Here is a 20,840-nt window from a genome sequence, read left to right on the forward strand (position 1 = left end):
CTACTCAAGATAGTTAAGTCCAAAGCTGACTGTGAAGAGTTACAAAGGGATCTTACAAAACTGGGTGACAGGGCAAGAAAATGGCAGATGAAATTCAGTGTTGATAAATGCAAAGTAATGTACGTTGGAAAACAATCCCAAATATAGATACAAAATGATGGGGGTCTAAATTAGCCGTTACCACTCAAGAAAGAAATCTTGGAGTCATTGTGAATGGTTCTCTGAAAACATCTGCTCCATGTGCAGCAGCAGATCAGAAAAGCTAACAGAATGTTAAGAACCACTAAGAAAGGATAAGACGACAGAAAATATCATAATGCCACTATATAAATCCATAGTAGGCCTGACCTTCAGTACTACTTACAGTTCTGGTCATCCCATCTCAGAAAAAATATTGGAAAAGGTACAGAGAAGGGCAACAAAAATAATTAGGGATAGGGAACAACTTTCATAGGAGTAGAGATTAAAAAACTGGGACTGTTTAGCTTAGAAGACAGACGACTAAGGGAAAGGTCTATAAAATCATGAATGGGGTGAGAAAGTGAATAAGAAAGTGTTATTTATCCCTTCGCATAACACGAGAACCAGGTGTCACGCAATTAAATTAATACGCAGCAGGTTTAACACAAACATAAGGAAATACTTTTTCCACACAACACAGTCAACTGTGGAACTCACTGCCAGAGAATGTTGTGAAGGCCAAAAATATACCTAGGTTCAAAAAAGGTAAGTTAACGGAGGATAGGCTATTAACCAAGATGGTCAGGAACACAACCCCATGCTTTGGGTGTCCCTAAACGTCTGACTGCCAGAAACCGGGACTGGACGACAGGGGATGGATCACTCGAATAACGGCCCTATTCTGATCATTCCCATTCAAGCATCTGGCACTGGCCACTGTCAGAAGACAGGATACTTGGCTAGATAGGCCATTGGTCTGACCCAGTATGGCCATTCTTATGACAGATACTTGACCTTTTTGACCTAGCTAACATAAATGTTAACAATCAGATCCTCAGCTAGCATAAATCAGCATAGTACTTCTAAAATCAACAGAGTTATGCTAGTTTCCAGCAACTGAGGATCTGGCTCTAAATGTTCATATGAACACAGTATATTTCCGAATTTTGCAAAGCTACCTCACAATTATTCCTAACAGGAAGTTCCGCAACTTGATTATAACCTACAAAGGAGTTCTCTTTCATATTTTTAGAATGTATTGCTTCTCTCCAGACTAAATAACTTGTTTAATAACTTCCTTCTTACATTGCTAGCCTCCAATACTAGTCAGCTTTCATTGCATTTTTCTGGAACAACTAGGTAGCATTTAGAACAAAGAAACTACAGCTGAGTCAAAAGCACGTAGTATACATACCGCCATTAACTTTTCTGTTCTCTTTTCTAAGATCTCAGCACAGAACAACATTCTAATCTAAATGCTTTCTAGACTGCTGCTACTCCCCGATATACATTTCCATTAAGCTAGTCACATTACCCAGACTGTTTACACTAAACTTCCCAGCTAAGTCAAAATCAATACTGCCTCAATCCATACATAAGCTCTTGTCATCATGCCACTTGATATCAATCAAGTGAAGAACATAGGGTGCTGCTACATGGCTCTGGTGTTGGTGACACCGTTTACAAACTGCAGAAGAACTTTCTATGCATATAAAATCTTCCCACTATATTTTCCACTGTATGCACCTGATGAAGTGAGCTGTCACTCACAAAAGCTTATGCTCTAATAAATTTGTTAGTCGCTAAGGTGCCACAAGTACTCCTGTTCTTTTTAAGGATACAGACTAACATGGCTGCTTACTCTGAAATCTCTCATTACGCAAGTCTGGTTACCCATTCCCCAACGTTATTGACGGCCCATATTCTCGTCTAGGCTGTAAGGTTTGGACAGCCTATCATGTATTTTGGTCTACCGTGCCATATATTTTACATGCTGAAGAAGCACTCACATCTAAAAACTGCTGTTCTTGAGAAGTCAAATAAACTAATAATGGAAATTGCTTTGAGCACCCAGCCATTTACAAGGCACCCGCCATCCCAAACCACAATCCTGGGAGCCCAGGCCCCCCGCCACGGGCAGCTGTAGGCCTCGCCCACCTGACTGTGCGCAGCGGGCCCCTTGCGGGTGCCCGGCCCCGCGGCCGGACTCGGGGCATTGGCCTCCGGGGAATACCTCCAGGCCGCCGCCGCGGCCGCCTCCCCGCCGCTCCCCCGGCCCGCGCTACAGCCACACGTCCCCTTGGAGGCCGCCGCCGCGCTGGAAGAGGAGGAGCTCGCAGCCGCCCCGGGCCCCGAGCACAGCGCCAAGCCCAGCACCAGAGCCCAGCTCGGCGCAGCCCGCCCTGCCCTGGGCGCAGCCATGTTGGCTTGGGGCACCGCGTGACGTGCGCAGTCAGGTGACCTGCCCTGGCGTTAAAGAGACAGCGCTCGCTTCCGAGCGGGCTGCCTGGGGCTGTGCCCCGCTGGGGGCAGCGCTGCAGCTTCCAGCGTCGGCTACTTGCCCTGCGGCAATCAGGCCTCCGGGGTTCTAGTCCCCCCTCTGCCACCGCCTTGTCTTATGGTCTGAGGCGCCCCACCACGCCTAAGAGCCTCAACTTCCCCGTCTGTAAAATGGGACGAATGCTACCTCTCTGCCTCAGAGACGTGTCAAAGCTACATCAGCTAGCGCCTGCAAAGTGTTGTAAGACCCTCCAGCCAACGTGCTATAATATATTATTCAATGTCCTGAGCCTTGGTTGTATACTGAATTCACCCAGATTGATGATGATGATGATAATAATAATGAATAATGAAAGTCTAGACCCAGATGATAACCCCAATGAAATCAACAGCAAAACTCCCATGGACCGTGGTGGAACTAGGAATTGGTCTATGATGGAAGAGAGGTAAGCTCTTCAACATGGCTGTCTTCACTTAGAATCATAGAATAGAATATCAGGGTTGGAAGGGACCTCAGGAGGTCATCTAGTCCAACCTCCTGCTCAAAGCAGGACCAATCCCCAACTAAATCGTCCCAGCCAGGGCTTTGTCAAGCCTGACCTTAAAAACCTCTAAGGAAGGCGATTCCACCACCTCCGTAGGTAACACAGTCCAGTGCTTCACCACCCTCCTAGTGAAAAAGTTTTTCCTAATATCCCACCTAAACCTCCCCCACTGCAACTTGAGACGATTACTCCTCATTCTGTCATCTGCTACCACTGAGAACAGTCTAGATCCATGCTCTTTGGAACCTCCTTTAAGATAGTTGAAAGCAGCTATCAAATCCCCCCTCATTCTTCTCTTCTGCAGACTAAACAATCCCAGTTCCCTCAGCCTTTCCTCATAAGTCATGTGTTCCAGTCCCCTAATCTTTTTATTGTCCTCTGCTGGATTCTTTCCAATTTTTCCACATCCTTCTTGTAGTGTGGGGCCCAAAACTGGACGCAATACTCCAGATGAGGCCTCACCAATGTCGAACAGAGAGGAATGATCACGTCCTTCGATCTGCTGGCAATGCCCCTACTTATACAGCCCAAAATGTCGTTAGCTTTCTTGGCAACAAGGGCACAGTGTTGACACATATCCAGCTTCTTGTCCACTGTAACCCCTAGGTCCTTTTCTGCGGAACTACTGCCGAGCCATTCGGTCCCTAGTCTGTAGCGGTGCATGGGATTCTTCTGTCCTAAGTGCAGGACTCTGAACTTGTCCTTGTTGAACCTGATCAGATTTCTTTTGGCCCAATCCTCTAATTTGTCTAGGTCCCTCTGTATCCTATCCCTACCCTCCAGCGTATCTACCACTCCTCCCTGTTTAGTGTCATCTGCAAACTTGTTGAGGGTGCAGTCCACGCCATCCTCCAGATCATTAATGACCTGCATTTCTGACAGGCACATGGCATTTTTTGGAAGGAAGCAGAGGGAACATCAGTCACTAGAGAATGTGAACATACATAGCTATCATGAGCATCCTCACTGAGGGGCATTGCTACCTTGGAGCCTCTCTGGAGATAGCTTCTTACTAGAGTTTCTGCAGTGTGAAGCTTTCTATTTTCTTAAAATAGCTTTTAATGCTGAAATAAACAAGACCAAAATAAAGCAATTTGGCCTGCATTTAAGCAGAGATCATATTTGAGTATCTTTATACCAAATGGGGGGGTCCAAATTGTTCTGATGCTGGAATAATCATGCTGAAGAAGTGAGGATTCAGGATCGTCATGAGATTTGGCCCATTTGTCAACTCTTTTAAAACAGTTACTAGTAAGTGGTATCGAAACATATGACAGGATATCTCCCCAGAGAAGTCAGATCGCCTCTCAGTGTCTCCATTTCTCATTGGTAAAGATAATGCTACTTCTCCTTTGTAAAGTCCTTTCAAACTGATGGATAAAAAGCACTATAGAAGTGCTAAGTACTATCATTATATGTCTTACATTGAGGAATTGCATTCTCTGCCAATGTGAATGTTCTGGGCATGCATCTGGGGCCAGGCATATCAATTACATTCACTTTCTTTTTTTTCTTTTCTTTTCTTTTCTTTTTCTTAACAAGTCACCTGTAAGAAATCACAGGCATAAGGATGTGTCTACCACAATATTATTATCTGTGACTCATCCAAGATGCAGATAAAATTCCACATGCAAGAGGTATGGTCTGATCCTCCTCCTACCCAAAATTAATGGCAAAACTCACTTTGATTTCAATGGGAGAAAGTAGGGCCCTCTGACCAGAAAAAGAACAGCATTTTTAACCACAGCATCATTTTTAACAAGTACTGTTCAACACAGTGGGCTGACCTGTAGCTTTATCACAAGCCCTGTGTATGGGGAAACGTGTTAATGTGTCATCTCAGGAGCAGTACAGGGATAGAATCATGTATCCGAGAGGCAGTTTCCTCTCTCATCACTCTGGGTAGAGGAGGTAATTTGTTGCTTCTATAAAAATGCAAATTACTACCCCTGTGCTGGCTGGTGCTTTGAGATCAGACCCAAGGCTCAACCCACTCTCTGCCCTCCTGTGAGGGAGCGGCAGGTGCACAGTGCCTGCTTACTCCTGTGTACAGGAACCTACAGTCCTGTTACACACAGGGGCAAAAGAGGTGGGTTCTGACCATTCCTTATACCCATATATGGGCAAGTCAGACTCTAACCCAGTAAAACAATAATCAGCTGTCCCAGTGCATCCAGTACTTCTATTGACACCAATGAGGGGTGTTTTGGGGTCTATTAGGAATGCAGGATCATGTCCTAATAATAAAAGAAATCTTTACTAATTCAGTGAGCTACAGTTACAAATATTTAATGTCATCTTGATCTGTACAGATTAGTTTTGTGAAACAGCAAGAAGCAGCCCCCTGAAGTCAAGGAGAAGGAATTTTTTGCTGTCTTTAGAACTTGGATAGGAACACTACTAGATGTCATTCCTTAGCCTGAAAGTGTCCTCTGTGTTAAAATGACAGTGCTGGGAGTTTTCATAAACATTGTTTCCATTTATCGGTCATTTGTCTCTTTTGTCCTGTGACATACTCAGAAAAGCTACAGAGTGAAGGAAAAACAAATAAACATGAATTTAATTATAAAACCAAATTGCTTTTGGGGTCAGAAAATATAAATGTTCCTTTTATTTTTGAGTAATTATCTTTGCCCCATGCAATAATGATTCCCTATTTAAAATACAAAGGAATTACCAGCAACTTGCTTTCTTCCTCCCTTTATCCAGTGCAGTGGTAACTGTAGGACAATAGCTCATTTTCAAAGTCAGACACCTATAGAAATCAAAACAATCTGTGGAGCAATTCTCCTGTATTAAAACTGTGTGTTTTAAAATGTATCATTGGGGAGTTCAAAAAAACCATCTCTCAGCCAATGAACATTGTGCTTCTCTGGTGTATCCTGCTTGTTTGGTCTTATTGCTTCTTTTCCTGAGTTCTTTGGTGCAGTATTTCTACACTTTCATCAAATAAATTTGGGTTCTAATTCCCCCCTCCTTGCCAGACGGCAGGACTCAACAACAACATAATGCAATTAGCTTATGAGCAAACTCCACTTTTGGTTCACGTTCTGATGCTGTTTGAGTGCTTTTATTAGTTTATTTATTAGTAATGAATCTGCTGCTAAGTCAGCTGTAAATTCAGACAGCTCACTTTTTTCCACTTAAGGCCTAATTGTGCATCCTCTTTACTCATGGTGAGTAATACCTTACTCCAGGAATAGTCCCACTGACTTCACTGAGTAGTACCAGTAAGGTACTACTCAGCATGAGAAGGTAGGTCAGAATCAGGCTTTTGGTGAAGTGTATGGGGTAGAGGTAACTGGGAAGGGGAAATTGGTAAATGTCTGTTTTATGATGTACAAAGCAAGACCCAAAAGGCTTTGTTTTGTTTTTTTATTTCAGAAATACCAAGCATGTCAAGTCTTGTTTTCCCTATTTTGCTGGAAGTCTCCCGTGGAAGACCTAGAGAAGTGGATTAGGAGCTTTCTCCGGCCTTAAATGTAGAAGCTGAGATATTGTCTCTTTTTTGCCTAGAATTCCTCACCATTGCTATGATTGCTTCACCTCCCCGTTGGTAGTAGCGATGGGAGTGCTGGCATGGAGAAGGCCTTGATAGCTAGGGGTATTTTGATTGACACTCCAACCTGCTTTAACTAAGATTAGACAGCCCTGTTCTTAAATCACTGGCAACCTCTTGGTGCTGTGCCTACACTCTCACTTCTTCCGTTGCTGCGACTGGTGCAGCTGAACTATTGGTAGCAAAGGTGAGAAATTACAGACAAAAGTCCTAGTTCAAACCCAACCATAGAGATTCAAATCCTCCAGACTGTTTGAGATGGTCCTTTGGCATCAGAGTTAAGGGAGTAACGGAGAGGCGGCATGGAAATGGTTCTGTTGTTCTATGGCAAACAGAAGACTTAAACCTTCTGCTTAAGCAATCGAGCATCTTTTGCATCTGATGAATTCACATATTTGCTTTAAATAACAAGACACTTAAGGCCCAGAATAATGCCCCCAAAGGATACAAAACAGTAGAGTGGTTCAACAGCAAAAGAAAAGCCTCACATCAAGTGTTTGCACCATGCCTTTTATTTGTAGTCTTAAAATACACACGTTATTGGGTTAATAACTGGTTGTACCACAGTTCCCCTCTGAAAAGACTGAAGTGGTATTTCCTCTATCGTAATTTTTACAATGTGTCATCTGCGACTTCCTGAGCAGTTCTTCTTTGTCACTCCGTTCTGCACACCTGTGTCTGAGCTAACCTGGGAATTAACCCCTTGCTTGCTGGTGATTAGAAATAGAACTCTGAACCCTATCTCGGACACTGACCCTGAATGTACATTATTGCAGATGACAGGGCAGTTGCAATAGAGTCAGTTTATCATGATTCTGAATGTGAGCTTTCCTACATTGTTTTCAGGAAGCAACAAATTAGAAGTGAAATTCAGTAGTTAAAGGCAGGACATGTTAGTTATGCCCAGGAGTCTGGAGGGCTGCCAATTTGAATAGATTCCATTGCCAGATATGAAAGTGCATTTATGGTCATTTATAGCAACATCATGCTCACTTGATCTACTGTATTTAGTCATGTCTACTGCCTTTACTGACCCGAATGCGGTTTTACTGCATCACAGAGCTAACTCAGCTGTTGGGGAGCAAGTGACATTCTATTCTGGTGTGCACTAACAGAAAATTGTTAACTAAATTTCAGTTCCAGGTCTATATTGCACCCACCTACGCAATCACATGGATGAGTTACATAGGTGCCACTGAGGGTAAAATTTGGCCTGCAGAATCTTTATTTACTGATGAGGCTATACAAACCAGAAAGAACAGAGCTTACTTTTCAGATCCTAGGGTAAGTTTGTAGGGCTCTTAGTTAGGGAAAAATCCATCTTTATAGCTGTGCAAAGTTAATAAGGTTTGATGAAGAAAAATAAACAAGAAACTCGTATTTTTTTTTAGAGCAGTGCTCCTCATTAAGCATTCATACATTTTTGGTTTGAGTGGATGAGAATTCACGAGGAGAATGCATAGACATCCTTCTGATATTGGGTAATGAGTTCTACCTTTACAAAAAAAAAAAACACCAAAATTCAGGGACCCTTTATCTATGTCTTGACTTGTGCGTAAGCGTCAGAGCTCTGTACCTTGACTTCTAGATGTTCAGCTCAGTAGCAATAATGATGACTGGTACAGACTTGTTTTTTTATGAAGAATCCATATGCTGATAAAATAGCAAACACTGGATTTGTCATATTGTCGTAATCAGACCACTGGCTCATCAACATTGGTGTCCTTTCTCCAGTAGTGGGCAAATACTGGATGCTTTAGAGGAAGGTGAAAACAAACAACAAGCAAATAGGCAACAGCTATAAAATGGTCCTTGCCTTTTGTCTAATGCTGTACTTGGGGTGGAGAGGCAAAGAAGGGGAAATGCTTTCTTGAGTTTAATGCCAGTGAAAGTGTTGCAGCCAACACACTGTGTAATATAACTTTGAGATGCCCCAGTCACTAACAGTTAAGCATAGCAGTTTAAGCACAGCCTGTTAAATCCTTTACTCTTTCCAGGATCTGTTAAATCCTTGCATTTGTTTCATATTTATTTTTCTCACATCTGATTTTCTTGTGGTTTATTTGGCTGATCTAACATTATTAGACTATCAGTGTTTTTCTGCCATCATTCCATTCTTTGGAACAGTTATTACATACTTTCCCCCTGTGAACCTCTAGCTAAAGCTCTGCAGAGCCTTGGACTTAACTATATTTTTTGTGCCTTAATCCTTTTTCCCACAACAGTGCATTTTTATGTCACAGATTTTTGAAATTCTTGGCTATTGAGTTCAAATGGGATGTGACAGCCAATAGAAACCTCCATGCTAGAAAGCCCCAAACCAAGTTCTAGTAGAAGCATCCCTCTGAAACAAGGGTCCGGAACATGTATTTTCAGGGTGAATTGCCTAAATTGGATTCCTTATTTTCTTTCCTTGGCAGGGAGAGAGTCTTTGGACCACACGCTGGAGCGGGCAGCTCAACCAATGGCAGCTCAGGAAAGCGCTCTTGACTCCGCCGTGCATTTACAAGAGATTCCTTTGATCTGACACAGAGTAACGTTTTCCCCTTACAAAGTCTCCAGGAGCCGCGCAGCGTGGGCGCATGCTGGGAGTTGTAGTGCGGCTTTTCCGCCTCTGTCCCCGGCGCTGGGTGGTGTCCTGAGCCCGCCGGGGACTACATTACCCAGGTCGCCGCTCGGGCGTATTTAAGCAGCTACGGAGCGACTCTAAAGTGCAGTAACCATGTGGATGTGCTGCTGAGCTAGCTGTGGGCTGAGATTAACCCTCGTCAGCCTCCATCCCTAACGGAACGCAGCGGGGCTGCCTCGGGAACATGGGATTACAAAGCGGCTGCTAACCCTCTCCTTGCTGCAGCGTCCAGGCAGGCGGAGCCCCTTGTGCAACCAGGTAAACCCGGGGCAGGCTGCAGGGGAGTGACCTAGACCGGGGGCAGCTGTACTTTCTCGTGGGAGACCCAGGGCTGCAGCTTTGTAATGTCCTCCCTCCCCCCGGCTCACTTTCATGGCAGGCTTCAGTCCTGCGCTGTGTTACTTGTCCTCTGATCAGCCTGGGGGCTGGGATGGAAGTAATGACCGATCAGATAGCAACCCCCTGCCCCTCCCTCGCCAAGTTTGGGACCGTGCAGCAGCAGCAGGAAATAGTTTTGGGGGTGGGGAAAGCAATCAATCAGTCTGCCTTGGAGACGATCGGTTTAAATGAACAAGAGGCCAACTTCGCGTCTTCTGATGCATGTAAAGTGGCGGGGATGGGGGGGAAGAGTGTGTGTATGTGTATATATATATATATATATATATATGAATGAGAGAGATACATGGAGAGCTAGCATTAAAAGGGAGCTTTAGAAAAGTGGAGGAAAGGGGTGGCAATGGGAGTAGCAATAAAGAAGAAGTAATGGGAAATAGGTGTAAACCAGTGTAGTCAGGTGTCTGAACTATAGAGTGGCGTTTTGCAAACGGCTGCTTAATGGAATAGCTAGTAGATCGGAATACCTTCAGATTACATTTTTCTGGTGGCTACAGGTCCTTACGCAAGTTGGCATTGGATAGCAAACTTCTTAACTAATCTTGTGGAAAATATGTGTTTAAGAGGTTAAGTGATTAGTCTAATTGCTTTTGGTATTTTGAAAATCAGATGGAGCAGCTGCAGGCTGAAAATTGCCTTCTGTTCATGTGTAGCAACATAAGGAAATGTGTTTTATCTTCCTGAAACTAATGTCTTTAATTTTTAGCAAGTTAACCCATCTGTCACAGAGGTTAAGAGTTCTGGTCATGATATCTGTTCTTTGCTTCCCACCTTCGGAGTGCTGCAGGGCCGATCATTCAACCTGACCTGACAGGTGGGCAAGGGAACTTGGCAACATGGTCCCAAAAAGTACACACAGTCCCATCACCGAAGAGAAGGGAGTGCATTGCTCCCAAGAGGTAACGCTTTCCCTTGGTTTAGAGCTTGGGGTAGCACATATGGACAATAGAGACTTGCTGTGTCCAGTCCTTTTAGGCTGGAGAAAAGATTGCAGGAGTTGAGGGCCAGGGTGCCTGAGAATCTTAGAGCATCACCCCATAAAAACCAAACCAAAATAAAATACTTGCTTTATAATAGCAACTTATCTGGAATGCTTTACAGCTGGCATAATGCAATAGCTTGTGGTTTAACAGGAGGAGGAAGTAAGGGGCCTTTCCTATAAAATATTATGCTGCTATATTGAATGTAGTGTTGAAAGGAAACATCTGTTGTTTACTATTTACCATTTATATAAAACACACTGATTTACCTCTCAGATGTGTTGTATTATTTACTAGCTGCATTTCATAAATGCTGAAACTGAGGCACAGAAGTGAAGTGACTTGCACAGGGCTGAAGAGGGAGTCAGTGGCAGAGACAGGCTTGGAACTTCAGAGTTCCTGCTTCCCAGCCTCCTGATTAGCCCATAAAATTGCAGTGTCTGAATACTGGAAAACCATTTTATGTGATTGAACAATTGCTACTTTCAAGTTGTATTTAAATATTTGTTCTGAATAACAGAGTTTAGTTTAAAATGTGCAAGCTACATCTGGTTGTTGGGGGATTTTTTCTTCTAAAACCAACCTGAGAAATCTGGAAGTTATTAGACAGCATTAACTTGTTCTATAAGTCAGTCAAATATGAGGGACACTTGGGCCTCTACAATGATGGTTTAAGGAGTGGGTGTGTGTCAGTTAAACTTTTCCTAGCCATTTTTTAAAAAATACTTGAGACGTAATTACAGAGATGTTTGTATTATGTAAATACATGTGAATGCTGTTGCAGACTTGGCTATAGATCTTATTCTTAAATGGTCAAAATCTGGGCAATTGTGGGTGGATATTTCTGAGGGTTTGGTAACTAGTCTAGCAGTCTAAATATTTAGCTGTTTCCTGGACTACAATAACTGGACTATATTTAAAAAAAAAAAAAGTTAAATGTTTCACAGCTCTGTGCTATTTGCATCCTGTTGATAAAAGCCTAATTATTGCTAGTTGCTGTGTACATTTTTGAATATGGTTGCTTGTTGTTTTTTAAGTCTGTCTTATAGTTCATTCATTTGAATGTGTAAATATGTTACAGCTGGCATAATGCAATAGCTTGTGGTTTAACAGGAGGAGGAAGTAAGGGGCCTTTCCTATAAAATATAATGTATGTAACAGTCATCTTAGTGCAGCAATTATGGTTCAGCGGGCAGGCTCTTCCCTCTGGTACATGCGCAAACCTATATGTGCACTTATTGATCTTTGTGGGATTTATCTTTTTATATTTGGGGACAGAATCTGGCTCTATGTGGGAATAATGTTGAAAACAAAACTGTTCCAGTTGTTGCATCTAACGTATCTTTTGTCACACAGTCCAACAGCCTGGATTTGTGCAGTCAACTTAGAGTGGAATGTACCACAATATGTGTAGTAACAAATCCGAAAAGGAGGAACTTCTAATACAAGCCCAACCACAACAAAGCTGCTGCTGCTCCCTAAATTCAGGCATTGCTTGGCTTCAGTAGTTTGGCATAGCGAGCGTGTTTGTTTAAATATTGGTATTCCATCATGATCTTAGACCTCTGCTCAGAACATATTGAACAAACTTCTTTTCCTCCCCCCAGGATTGTTTTTGCTTAGACAGCTGAATGAATGTGCACTCCACAGACAAGTAAATGGTATAACTCCTGCCCCAAAGAGCCTACAGTCTAAATGCCCAATCTTGTATACTTGTGTGAATAAAGGTTACAAGATTGGGCTCTTAAGGTTTAACTTCTTAGAACTATGGTTATGGGTCTCTTGGATACGTTGAAGAGGGCTTGTCCATTGTTTAAGGCCCCACTTTGCTCTAAACTAATTTCAAGACACAGAACATCTTCCAGGTTCTAAATAAATTGTCTAAAATGACACCATTATTACACGTATAAATTCTTTGCTTCTGTTAATGTGACAGATAATGTGTTAGGCTGTTGTGCTCATAGTGAAGAGCTGATGACCTAACACTAGCCTGACTGCTACTGACAATTGGTGCTCCCATTGAAAGATTTGGCATGACAAGGCGTTCTGTAAATTGCACGTGTTGTCCAAGAAAATATCAACATTAAAGAAGTTCAGCACAATGAAAAACTGGGCTTGGAAGGGGGTTGGGTATGTGGAAATCCATGCATGTGAAATTGAAAACGGGGGGAAGATTATGATTGAGAAAAAACTACTCAAATGCTGTTCAGAACAAGATATTAAAGGATGACTATCAAGTTGGTTACATTCAAAATCTGACATATTTCTAACAGGTTCTCTCTTGGGTGAATAATCCAGTTTGAAAAATAACATTGTTTTTCTGTTAAATCCACCGTTCTTTCATTGAAATTAAAAATTGTTTGTTTTTTGCTGGCTGTGCAACAGGAGTCAATAACTATTGAAACACGGAGCTATCTTGACCCCTTTGCTGATGAAGTAAATAGTAAGGTTGGCTTGTGTTTGCCTTGGAAACAGGAGAGGAGACAAAGTGTGGGAAATGGCATCTTTTTAAAAATACCAGCAATGGAGGGCGAAAGAGAGCTCTAAAGTAATGAACCCCTTGTCAGTGGGTGACCTGCTTCTGGTTGGCAAGGTCATGCTGTCCTTGGGCAAACTCAATTCAATGGCAAGGGTGCATTGAGACTAGTAAGTAGAGAGTTGTGATTTGCAATTATGGCCTGTGGGCATAAACATGGAGGAATCTGCCAGTCTTATAATAGCACTTGGGTTCAAGATCCTTTCAGATCCCATGAGCAAAGTAGGGTATTGCAAAGAATCTATAGAGTCAAAAAGAGCATAGGAGGTGATGTTGGCAGTGAATTCATCACTTCACTTTGTGACTCCTCAGAAATACCATAGTATTCTAGGGCAGTGGTTCTCAACCAGGGCTCCAGGGTTCCCTGAGGGGCTGTGAGCAGGCTTTAGCAGGGTCCGCCAAGCAGGGCCAACATTAAACTCACTGGGGTCCAGAGCAGAAAGCTGAAGCCCAGAGCCCCATCATCTGGGATTGAAGTCGAAGCCTGAGCAACGTAGCTTCATGTGAGCCCCAGGCAATTGCCCTGTTTGCTACCCCTAATGCTGGCCCTGGCTGTTATATGCAGGAAAAAACAGTTGTTGTGGCACATGTGGGCCATGGAGTTTTTATAGCATGTTGAGAGGGGCCTCAGAAAGAAAAAAGTTGAGAACCTATGTTCTAGGGTGATCACCCCAGACACTGAAGTCGCTCTGTTGTGTGATAGGATGTTTGATATTGTAGGGTGGGGTTTTTGTTTTTTGTTGCTTTTAAAAATAAGGGTGGTCCTGAACCATCTCACAGAATGGGAATGTGGGAGGAATAGCTATGGAAGTGCCTTTTTTCAGATAAAATGGAAAACCAAGGTTCCAGTCACGTATGGTCACTTCTTGTAAGCGGAGGGGTGCTAGCCCAATTCCAACTTGGGTGATCTACCTGCTGCTTATTATTTATTTATTTTTATTTTATTTATTATTTGTATTACAATAGAATCTAGAGGCCCCAACTGAGATTTGGGCACAATTTTTCCAGGCACCATACATATGAAACAATTCCTATCTTGAAGAGCTGACAAACCAGAGTGGGAAGGGAAATGGAGGCACGGATAAGTAAAGTGACGTGCCAGATGTCATAAAATCCAGGAATCAGGGAATTTGACTGGGATTCAATCTGCTAGATCATGTTGCTTGTCATATATCTAAAGTATCTCCCACAGCAGCTTCAGTTGGACGCAATATTCTTCCTTTCCTGCCTAAAATTAGCATCCAGTGTTGTATGCTGGCTTCAGTCTCACCCCAGAGGAGGCTGCACCTCAGAGAGTGACGTGAGCTTCGTCGGTGTAATTGATGTACTGATTTGCAAAGCACCCTGGGATTTTGTGGGATGAAAGGTGTCCTATCAATGTAAATCTTGCTTGGGCTACATTTGAAGGGCAGGGGGTATCTTGAGACCCCATAGGAAATAGCGCAATGCTAGTACTTGTACTGTGTCAGCTACTCCAGCTGCTGTTTGTTTGTTTCTAAAGGCTGTGTGGGAGAGAGAGGGAGGAAAGGCCGTTTCACCAGATGAGCTTATGGAAAGCAGAGGGGCCTACAGCTACGTAACATGCCAACGGCACCATCATTTTCTAAAGTTCAACATTCCCATCGTTTTTATATGGGCACAATGTTAATGCTCAACACTTTAATCTGGTTTCATGAGATCTTCCTTGCAAGAGTCCCTATTGTACATGGGGTATTAAAGACCATTCTTTAGAGAAGGTTGGCTGGCTTTTGTTGCTGCTGAAATGAGCTGTCAAACTCATTAGCTTTGATTATTCTTTTGGACTGAAGCTTTTTCTGTACTCTTGTGTTGGGTCACTTATAATGCGTGGCTGAGGAGGTGGAGGCTGAGTCCATGACCAATGCCTAGAGCTGTCTTAGATGGTAGCGTACAGTGTAGTATATGCTAGCTGCATACTAACTGAATTGGGAATTGGTAGATGGAGGATTGGGAAGATCAGTGGACCTTACCTCTAGGTTGCTAGGTCAAATCCTGTCTAGGAAAGCAGTAACCCACAGTGGATATTTGGTGACATTAGTCTAGTTCCCAGTGGACAGGTGGGGACGCTACAAACCACCAGTACAATTGTCACTTAGTTTGCAGTCTCAGCACAGAGTATGAGGATTGACTGGGCATAGAGACAGAACTCCTTTCTCAACTTTATGGGTGGCTGCCTCTCTTTCAGGGTTGAGGCATCTTGTCAGGGCATCATGGGGAGGTGTGCTGCACCTGTTCTGTAGCTTCATCCTCCTTGGCTGCCAAGCTAGTGTCTTTCAAGAGACAAATTCATATGGGAAAAATGAAGCTAATACAAGCAAATACAGGAGCTGCAATTAAAGCTGGGATGAAGCTGCAAAATTCATCTCTGGATTCTGAACACTTCAGTATTTCAGAATTTTCAGATCTGTGGTTTTGGTTTGAGCCCATCAAAAGTTACAATCAAACTAATTTATCTTCAATGGACAAATGCTTTGCAAAGAAGATGTCACTGCAGGTCTAGGCAATGTTTCTCTTGTGCGAGATGCAAATGCATTAGAAACTGTGCTTTGAAAGAATGTTGTTCTAGTTACCTTGTTTACAGCTCACATTAGTTGTGGTTATAGACCAGGATGCAGCTACATTAGTTTGTAGAATGTTGCAGAAAATGAAATGCTTATACCTCATGGACCATCTTATGGAACAGAACATCAAAGAATAGTAAACTGCTCTGAGAAGAGAAAGAGGGCCAAAATGAAGACACTGTCTGAATTAAGGAATTGGTTTATTTCAAAAGCAGGAGAATCATGTAAGTACTAGAGTGAGAACTTAAACAATTCCTTTTCTCTTCTTCATCCAGCCTTGTGCAAGATGTCTGGAGCCAGAACAAAGTAACTTTTGTGTGCGATCATCTAGAGGAATACAGATGACTACAGCATACCAAGAAATAGCCGCTGCCTTTTTTTTTTTTTTTTTTTTTTTGTGTGTGTGTGTGTGTCTGGGATTTCTTTTACTGCAGTTTAATAGAAGTACGAGTAAAATGCTGTTGCTGTAGATTTTTGATCCTGCACCATTGCGTCTACAACTTGATAAAACTCTGAATTTCAGCAGAGATGCGATGACTAAAGCACTGAACCTGCCATTGGGTTTGTATAAGCATGTCCTTCACAGTTCTGTTGAAGTTCAAGGTGCATAGCTCTGGTTTCAGGCGTGGGGCTAGTGATAGGCTAGTGATTCTTGGCGTAAAGAGATGCCTGAACTTATTTTATTTAAATAACTTGACAGCGCTTGGTCACTATTCAGACGGCAAAGGTTAAGCAGATTCTGCTGCTAATGCTCTTTACGAGCTAAGTTGGTGCAATATCTGGAAGAACCTTTGCTTAGAAGAAGAACTCGGACTTGCATTCTGTAAAACAACAACTTGGAGTAAGGTGGGAATCCAGCATGTACGAGTCAGACCAGGGACCGGAGCCTTCCTCTGTAAATGAGTCCAACTGGTATTGCTATTTTTATATCAGCAATTCTTTAAGTAGGTTCAGTGGCTACCAGTGGTGCTCTGCAGAGCATGTGGTAGTCACATGGTGCTAGCGGCTCCTCCTCTACAGGCTTTCTAACAGGTATTGAGGCTCTTCGCTGCAGAACCTGGATGCTTGCAGAAGCATCTATAAAAGAGCAGCAGTAAATTTCACCACCTCCTAGTGGCTGCTGCAGCTAGAGAAGACCGAGAAGACTACAAAACCTTCAGCAGGAAGAGAGCTGCTAGTGGAAGGAAAGAGTCAAGTGCATTGCCAGTGGGGACCCAAAGCTGCAAGGAGCTGTCCAGCTGGACCAGATCCCAGAACTAGACCCAAGAGCAGCCAGAAGGACCGGAGCTTTCACAATGAGGTGCATTTGAAGGGAAAGGAGGCAGTGGGGAGCAGGGCAGGGAGGAGTAGGAGATGAGAATGATGGAAGTTTTGGGAAGTAGGGTGAGATGAATTGAAGCAGGGGGGATAAGGGATTGTGGGATTTGTTATGGGAAAAGGAAAATGTTCCAGATGTTAGAGGTTGTGTAAATTCAGGAGGTATCATATTTGCCACAGAACTTAGATCATGTGAGGTAGCAAATGAGCTCAGGATTTTGGGGATGTGGGAGAGTCAAGAGGAAAGACTCCTGGTGAAGGTTTAGCTGTGTAGAGAAGGTGAGATCAGAAACTACTTTTTGCTCCCCGGCCAGCTTTCTTCTTTGGCCAAGCTCCAATAGACAATATACAGCGGGTTTGCTGTCACCTGCCACAGTGGCTGCCTCTGGTTCCCTTGGCATAGTCCAACTCTCTCCTTTTACTATATTAAAATACTCTGGATAACACTGTGTGCTTTGAGGCATCTAAGCTGCTTTCTCCCTTCTGTGTTAGAGCCAGCAGGTATCAACTTTACTAAGCACTTCTTACTCTTAATAGAATTAAAGAGACACTGTCACACTTTGGTCTGAAACCTTTAAAAATTATTTTTAGCCTGATAGGTGTCCCTCTAATGGGGATTCTTTTCTTTGAGTTTTCCACAGATGTCTGTCAATAAAATCTGCTAGTTGCATTTCTTACAGTAGCCATTCAAATTGATATTCAAACTAACCTATCAAAGCATAACTTCTACTTAGCACATCATTACCATGGATTGACTTTCAGCCTTATTTTTCTGCAAGAGGAACAGATAATCCACATTGCTATTTGACATGTTGTACATCCCTTCTGACTAGGCTGGGCTTGGCAAACCAGGAAAGGGGTGCAGATAAAGAAAAGGAAAGGGTGTAGCAGAGGTTTTCTTGTCCGTGTTAATGACTTGTTTGGGTTTACGTCAGTAAGATGATTAAATGTCTTATCTCTTTTTATAAAGCGCTTGAGCATCTGTATGATACCATCAGTAAAGTATAATATTTGATTATATTTTAACTGACAAACTACATGAATTCAGCATACTGGAACTTCCTCGCTTTTGTGCATGAAAAATACCTGTCAATGCCATGTCCCCATATCTACTTAGATTCTTGCTTTTAATTTCTTTGCTTCAAGAAAAGGGTGAGACAGAGCTGCTGACTAACAGGTTCCAGTCTGAGGGTATGTCTACACTGTGAAGTTGTCGACAAAACATTTTTCTTTCATGGGTACTTAAAAATGCCAGCCCCGGAAAAGACAAAAGTTTTGCTGACGCAAGTGGCCGTGTGAATGTGGCTATGTTGGCAGGAGCGTTCTCCTGCCGACAAAGCTAACGCTGCTTGCGGGGCTAGAAGTATTTTGTCGGCAAAAGTGTTGACAAAGTACCGATACAGCATTCGCACACGCTGACTTTTAGCAACAAGGCTGTCTCGACACAGCCTTGTTGCTAAAAGCTGCATTGCGTAGACAAGCCCTCAAGGACGCTCTCTTTTATCTTAATGAAAAACGTCAAGGCAGTGTGATCTAGAGCTCAGGGCACTGGGCTGGGAGTCAGGAGACCTGGGTTTTTAATCCTGGCTCTGACACTGACCTGCTGTGTCACCTTGAGCAAGTCATATCCCTTCTCTGTGCCTTTGTTTCCCTTCACATCCTCTGTCTTGTTGGGTTAGATTGCGAGGTTTTTCAGGACAGTCCCCTACTTCAGTGCAAATAATAAGGAAAAAAAGTAATTCTTGAAGGTGCACTGTATTGTCTCTTTCTCACAACCTGCCTTGCCAAATGGTAATTGTTCTGCAGTCAGCAGACTCCTGGACAGAGATGACTGAGGAGTAGGAGGAAGATGAAATCCTACACTAGATAGTTAGTTATCCGGTGTTGATACCCTTTAATGTGTAATCACTCAAATATCTGTCTGATTCTGCAGTACCAAAGCTTTATCAGAAAAGCTGACAGTACCCCTTAGCCCCTTCTAATGCCCTTTGAAAGTGTGTAGTAGACAGTGGCAGGTCCTAACCCTGCAGGAATGTTGTATCCTTATGCTGCCAGCTCTGCATATATTACCAAGAGAGCTTGTATTTGAGCTGGTGCAAAAATTGACTCTAATGTGGACTTTGAGTACGATTCAAGTCAAGGGTCTATGGATGGCTGCTCAGTGCATGGAAATGATTTTGACAGTCAAGAGGTATCAGCTTATACTGTGTTACCGTGAGCTCTGCACATTTAGTCTTTCCATGTAGAACGCATGTGTTTGTGAAGCATCTTTGAACTTTAAGAACAAAATGTTTTCACATGTGCCAAACCTTTTTGTTTATAAATAAAACAATTTTTGAGTTCTGCCACCCCCCAAAAGAGTAGTTAATTTAAATTTTTAAAAAAAAACCCTGGTAAATAAGCACTCCCTCCTCTTCCTCACCCCTCCTTTCCTTAGCTGTTTTCAGTGCAGAATGGAATTCTTACTAATCTCTTTCTCACAGCCCCTGGCCGGAGAGGGAGCGAAGGAACCAACTCTTTCAGAACAAATATGAGAAATGTCAGCTCTCCGTGTCCATTTCAGAAAAGCTAAATGTGCCATAGGGACTGATTCAGAATGTTGGGTACTCATCCAAAGATGATATCACAGAGATCTATAAACTACTTTTGACTTTGGCCTTTGAATCAGGCCCTGGGTGCTTCTTTGGTCAGAGTTACAGCCTCATCATTGCCAAGTTATAGGATTCTGGGCACAGACAATGATCCGTCCTTTAGATGTTGCGTGATTTTAATGCTATAGCTATTTTTCACTTTGCCTTTCTTTTTCCCAAATGGAAATTCAAACTTTCTTCCATCAGAAACAAAGGTAAAACATGAACTTCCACTCCAGATTACTTGGCCTGTCTAATGGAATAAAGTCTCAGCAGTTAAGTATAGTTTAGGACTCTAATCTTATCTAGTTAAACTATGTAAGTAGTGAAGAAGACAGCAAAAACGCTCCGTGAAGTGCTTCCCCTATTTCAGCAATGATGCAACGAAAATTGCCAATTTCTAGTTACTTTCGATGTGCTCTATTGCTCAATTATCATAATAGCGAAATGAAAGGATCACTGGCATGCAAGGCACAGCAAGTAGCTTTTTAGCTCAAAACAAACATTGCTGGAACTGTCTCTTTCAAAGATTAAGGCTCCTGTGTTTTTTCTCCCCTCTGCCCCACCCCCCCATCCAGCCCAATTGCTGGAAATAAAACTGCCACCAAAGAGGCTTTATTTATTTTATGAAGAGGATTTTTTGATGTAGGTTCAAGTATTTAAAATACCATGCAAGGTAAACATGAGAGATCAGGCATCTGTCAAATACTGTGAAAAGCCCTTTGCTGTTAAATTGTTAGAGGAGGAGGATGGCAAACCACCAGCAATGTGGGGCTTTGGAGCAGCCCAGACTCCTCCTCCTCCTCTTCAAGCAAATTTTCACCACTAGTTTGATGGCTCCATCGCTTTTACAACGGAGTCTTCTAAACAGGAGTGAAAATCAGAATAAGTAAATGGTACAAATGCTTCTCCTTTTCTTAATTTTTTTTTTTTTAAAGCAGACATCTTGTTAAGGTAGCAGATACTTGTCACTTGGGCCCCACACACTGTATTGTTTGTTCTGGTTCAATTGTTGTTAGGAATTGCACTTGCATAGGAAGATGGGTGAAAGCCTCTTAACATGCAGAGCTTCAATTACAAAGTATCAGATTTATACTCCATTTCCTACAGTCTTTTGAGGTCAAGGGGCTATGACCTGCTTTGAATCCTATGTTTAGGTCCAGTCCTCCTTCATATGAGACATCTCATTGAAGCCAGTGGGATCATGGGAGA

At 42.7% G+C, this 20,840-nt stretch overlaps 2 protein-coding genes across 13 annotated transcripts in view; one reads left to right on the forward strand and one right to left on the reverse strand.

The window, feature by feature from the left end:
• Nucleotides 1-2,405, reverse strand: part of SUMF1 (sulfatase modifying factor 1) — a 74,941-nt gene extending 72,536 nt beyond the window's left edge. For 3 of the 4 annotated variants that reach the window (XM_048859281.2, XM_048859282.2, XM_048859284.2), the window contains exon 1: nucleotides 2,119-2,405. In XM_048859281.2, coding sequence (XP_048715238.2) covers nucleotides 2,119-2,382 — 264 coding nt within the window. In that variant the 5' untranslated portion in view covers nucleotides 2,383-2,405. The remainder of the gene's footprint in view (nucleotides 1-2,118) is intronic. The other variant, XM_048859289.2, reaches the window with a different exon arrangement.
• Nucleotides 2,406-9,276: 6,871 nt separating this feature from the next.
• The window catches only part of ITPR1 (inositol 1,4,5-trisphosphate receptor type 1), a 251,501-nt gene continuing 239,937 nt past the window's right edge, over nucleotides 9,277-20,840 (forward strand). For 4 of the 9 annotated variants that reach the window (XM_048856974.2, XM_075130276.1, XM_075130277.1 and 1 more), the window contains exon 1: nucleotides 16,878-16,981. In XM_048856974.2, the coding sequence (XP_048712931.1) occupies nucleotides 16,977-16,981 (5 nt within the window). In that variant the 5' untranslated portion in view covers nucleotides 16,878-16,976. Of the gene's footprint in view, nucleotides 9,452-16,869; nucleotides 16,982-20,840 lie in introns of those variants that run through there. The other 5 variants (XM_075130278.1, XM_048856978.2, XM_048856979.2 and 2 more) reach the window with 3 other exon arrangements.

Source organism: Caretta caretta, chromosome 7 (genome assembly GCF_965140235.1).
Source record: "Caretta caretta isolate rCarCar2 chromosome 7, rCarCar1.hap1, whole genome shotgun sequence".
Taxonomy (NCBI): Eukaryota; Metazoa; Chordata; order Testudines; family Cheloniidae; genus Caretta; species Caretta caretta.